This window comes from Myotis davidii, unplaced genomic scaffold, assembly GCF_000327345.1.
Source record: "Myotis davidii unplaced genomic scaffold, ASM32734v1 scaffold464, whole genome shotgun sequence".
NCBI lineage: Eukaryota > Metazoa > Chordata > Mammalia > Chiroptera > Vespertilionidae > Myotis > Myotis davidii.
In genome coordinates, this window is record NW_006295287.1 from 129,174 (window position 1) to 134,173 (window position 5,000).

Sequence of the window (5,000 nt, forward strand, 5' to 3'; positions counted from 1 at the left end):
GCCACCCAGCCAGGGCAGCTACACTCTTAATGTATCTAGGAATTGAAATTAGCCACCCCCCAAAATTTTTAATTAATTAACCACCCAAAGATTGTACGGTCAGCATAGTGAGACCTTGATTATCTAGTTAATCATGCAAGTTATGGTGAAACATTCTCAACAGTTAGAATCCGTTTCTGCCTGGCACGTCCTTGTCCCTTGACCTAAACTCAAAAGACACTCATATTCATGCACTTTAATTCCATGAAGTCCTTTTTCTTTTTTAAAAAATGTATTTTTATTGATTTCAGAGAAGAAGGGAGAGGGAGAGAGAGAGAAACATCAATGATGAGAGAGAATCATTGACCGGCTGCCTCCTGCATGTCCCCTAGTGGGGATTGAGCCAGCATGTGCCCATGTGCCCTTCACCAGAATCAAACCCAGGACCCTTCAGTCTGCAGGCTGATGCTCTATCCACTGAGCCAAACTGTCTAGGGCTGTATTTATTTTCCACTGAGTTTTTTTTTTTTTTAATATATTTTATTGATTTATATTCCAGAGATTCCTAACTTGGGGCCACTAGGCAAGCACTCGTGTCCATGAGACCCTGGATTTGTATTTTAAAAAGTATGCATGTATCAGGGTAGTGAGAACAGCTATTGTAACAAACTCCAAAGTATCAGAAGCTTCACCCAAGAGCATTTTATTTCTTGCTCCTATGAAATGCAATGAGGATGCATCGAGTTGGCAGGGACCCAGCTTCTTTCATCTTGGGGATGACCATCCCCACGGACTTCAGAATGCTCTGTGGATTCTTTGCTGATAGACAAAGACCAAGAGAGTCTGGAAGACTTTGGAGGAAAACCTATGTTTGGCCAGGCCAGGAAGTAACATCCATCACTACTTCTCATTTCCACCAGCCGGATCCCCTTCAAATCGCATCTCAGAGAGCATCCTATCTCTCCTCCCCTCCCCAGCAAACACTGTAGGTTCGCTCCCCTGAGGGTCCGTGCACCCCTTCAGGGTTGAGGCAAGTACTTGTCATCGCAATACTTCCAGACCTTCTCTTTGTTGAAATTCGGGGTCAGTGAGCACCATCGTTTCCCAAATGCTTCCGAGTCGTCGGTACATCCCCAGTAGATGGTGCGTCTGAACCAGAAGGGAAACACACATTTTGCAAAGTCTGCAGAGAAGAAAGAAGCCATGGGAATAAGAAACCTTCCTATCCGGTGCCTCCTCTTCACCCTAACACCCACACACACCCACACACGCACACGCACACGAGCACGAGAGCACGCGGACTTTTCCACTCTTGCTCTATTCCCCCCAGCACACACAGCAGCAGCTTTGGTGGCGGGTGGGGTTCTGCTGCCGACAGATGTATCTGAACGCGCTTGAAGCACTCCTCTGTCTTTGGTGCCCTGTGGTTTTCGTACCATCAGAGACCTGCACACAACTGATTTTCACAATGGAATGGTCTGTGCGTTCCATTTGTTTTCTTTTGTTTTGTTAATCCTGACCCAAGGATATTTTCCCAATGGTTTTTAGAAAAAGTGGAAGGGAAGGGGAAAGGAGAGAGAAAGAGAGAGAGAGAGAGAGAGAGAGAGAGAGAGAGAGAGAGAGAAACATCGATGTGAGAGCAACACATCAGTTGGTTGCCTTCCCCAGGTGTCCCCAATCAGGGCTGGGCATCGAACCTACAACCCAAGTACATGCCCTTCACTGGAGTCGAACCCACAACCCTTCAGTCCACACATCAGCGCTCCCACCACGGAGCCTAGTGGCTACTAGGACGGTGCGTCCCATGTGTAGAACCGTAAGAGGATCTCAGAGACGCTCAGCGCTGGGCTGAAGATGCCCCCTGAGGTCGTCAGAGGCAGGCACTCACCTTCATCGGAGCAGTACTTCCAGTAGCCTTCAAAGTTCTCCGTCACGGAGCACCATTTGTGCTTGGCCTTGAACTTGACACAGTCGTAGAACAGGTTGTCCTTATAGCGGAACGGAAAGACACACTTGCCATCTAGAGAAAGCGAACACACTGCCTCCATCTCTGGGCGGCGGGTTGAGGTGCTGCCACGCCCCTCTCCTCAGGAAGGTGGTTCTGCCCTGCCCGGGGCTTATCCACCCCCAGAGGCAGGGCTGCTGGGCCTCTCTCCCCAGGAAGGGTTAGCTGTAGACACGCACCCCTGTCCCACTAGTCCCATCGCATGAACGGCCTTGACATTTTGCTTAGCATCCGGCCCCAGTTCCAGAAACCGACCCTAAGCTTAAACACATACATGTGGCCATTTATCTATTCAACGATTTCCCTTCTGCCTCTTTTCTTCGCCCTCTTCCATCTTCACACACACCCATGTGCACACACACGTGCACACAGACACACAGAATGTAGGCTTGTATCTTTCCACACTTTTTTCCAGGTCCATATGGCTGTCTGAATCTACCCATCTCTCTCTGTATATATAAAAGCCTAAGCAACCCTTACAACCGCATGACCAGAACGACCGGAATGACGGGTCGGCCAGTCGCTATGACTTGCACTGACCACCTGGGGACAGATGCTCAATGCAGGAGCTGCCCCCTGGTGGTCAGTGTGCTCCCACAGGGGGAGCACCACTCAGCCAGAAGCCAGGCTCACAGCTGCTGAGCACAGCTCCGAAACAGGAGCTTCTCACAACTCCATGGCAGTGCTGCCAATCGGCAGTGCTACCAAGCGCAGCGGGCCGGGATGAGTGCTATTTTTATGGCTTATTTAAATATCTGATAACACAGGTGCTTCTCCACCAGCACTGCTTTTGTTCATGATTTTTAAATCTGTTTACAGGTACTCATATCACATTTTATGAAAGGAGAAAAAGGAATTTGTTGTTGTTGTTGTTAATCCGCACCTGAGGATATTTTATTATATATATGTATATATATATATTTAGAGAGAGTGAAAAGGGGGAGAGAAGGAGAAACATCTGGACCCAGCGACCCTTCAGTGGGCAGGCCAGCACTCTAACCACTGACCCACACCAGCCAGGGCCATAGTAAATGTTTTATGGTCAACCTACCTTTCATTTCTGGAAAGTAAGGCATCGTTTCTGAAAAATAAAATTTGAAGCTGATGTTTATTTCGCTTCTATGTCTTCCAACCAAGAACACGGTTTGAGAGTCTGTGTTTTAGAATCGCTTTATGTTCTTCGGGAGGATGTAATCATTGACTTCCCCTAAGTCCCTCACATTGCTTGCTGATTTCCCTCCACGGCAGTTTTCACCACTGATGTAAAGTAGAGTGCTTCCTTTTTCATCAACGTGTAGTTAAGTTCTTACCAGCAAGGAGAAATACGATTGACTGTGTATGTTTGTCTTATATCCAGCCACATAGCCAGCGTCTTCTGTTAAAACTCGTCATCTTTCCCAGGGTTCCGAGGCACTTTTAAGTTTACAATCATAAAATAATGCTGCCCATAATTTTCTGTAGGCTTACAGGCTATTTCCTTTTTGCAGTATCACCTACATTAGAACACCCCCTCCCCCGATAACGTTAGTGAGCACTGGTCAAAGTAGACACCCCTGACCTCTGTACTCCCCTGGTTTCGGTTGGAATGACATTCAGGTTAAGAATGTTCGTTTTAGCATGGCGAATAATAGCACAACAAATAGAAATCAATCCAAAAATGTTCATCACTACGGGAATTTTAAAGTAAAATATGGCTTTATAATGTCATACGGGCAAACAGGAGATATAACATAGGCATGGAAAATTTTGGACTTCATCTGTAGGTGACGAAAGGCATCTCCTATTTCGTTATGTTCTATAAGACTAGTTCTGCAAAAGGAAAGTCACATTATAAGGTTGTATATAATGAAATATTTGATCGTGTGAAAATATTAACAGTAAAATTGATTGCTCTCCTCCTTCTCCTTAATGATTTTTAACATAGAATGTACTTTTTTATGTTCAAGGACATAAAGTAGCAGTTTTGCATGAAAAATATGATTCCTTACAGGAAAAAAAGTATATAATGTTCAACAACTTCACATTTTATTGCAAAATATAAAAAGAAACCGTAGGTCGAGAAACCATGATGGCGGCATAGGTAAACACCTGAAATGGCTGCCTCACACAACCACTTCAAAAATACATCTAAAAGACAAAACAGACATCACCCAGAACCACAGGAAGGCTGGCTGAGTGGAAATTCTACAACTAGAAGGAAAGAGAAAAGCACACTGAGACTCAGAGAGGTTCGGAAGTAAAGTGCAGAGGTACGGAGGCGGGCGCCCGAGGAAAGGGCTGGCAATGGAGGATGCTGGTGTCTTTTTCAATCAGGAGGGAGTCTCAGCCTCCATACTGCTCTGAACTCCAGTTCCGGGCGAGTCTCTGGGGACCCAGACTCATACGGGAGAAACTGGACTGTCTGGCAGCAGGCAGAACTCAAGGGCGGCTTTCTCTCAGGTGCTTGCAGCGATAACCGCGGGACACTGAGATGATTCACTGAGACCCGGGGCCCCTTAGGGCTGGGCTGAGGATCAGCCATAGCTGTTTGCTCCAACCTGTTGATTCCCTGAGACCCCGCCCCACCCAAGCTGCTAGCAGAGGCTTTTGCATATGATTGCCCTGGCCCTTTGTGATGTAAAATTAAATAACAAACTGCAGCTGGGTCATGGAGACCCAGAACATCCAAAAGAAGGCCCAAGGCCCCACAGAAGCTTGCATTGCTTCACAGCTGGGCCTCATCTGGTCACCTCAAAACCCCAAACAAAGAAGAGGAATCTGCAGATCTCTCCATAGCTCTGCTGGGTAGCCTCAGCAAGAGGCAAAATTAGCAACTCCTTAAATCCAAGAGCCACTGTACCCAGTGGTCAGAGTGGGACCATCCAGATTACAACTCCTCAGATCCATAAGGGATACATTCAGGAGGCAGACTCAGTGAGCACCAAAGCCCCACTGAAGCAAGTCTTGCCCCAGAAGGGTGTCTCCAGCACAGAAGTTCTCCCACCATAGACACAGCTGATTCTCAGAGCAAATTGGC

At 46.9% G+C, this 5,000-nt stretch overlaps 1 protein-coding gene across 1 annotated transcript in view; it reads right to left on the bottom strand.

Annotated features, from left to right (window-relative positions):
• Positions 1-795: 795 nt before the first annotated feature.
• The window catches only part of LOC102763238 (binder of sperm protein homolog 1), a 9,488-nt gene continuing 5,283 nt past the window's right edge, over positions 796-5,000 (bottom strand). Inside the window, exons 4-6 of the mRNA XM_015567966.1 lie at positions 3,036-3,065; positions 1,868-1,999; positions 796-1,162 (exon numbers count right to left, since the gene is read on the bottom strand). Coding sequence (XP_015423452.1) covers positions 999-1,162; positions 1,868-1,999; positions 3,036-3,065 — 326 coding nt within the window. The 3' untranslated portion in view covers positions 796-998. The remainder of the gene's footprint in view (positions 1,163-1,867; positions 2,000-3,035; positions 3,066-5,000) is intronic.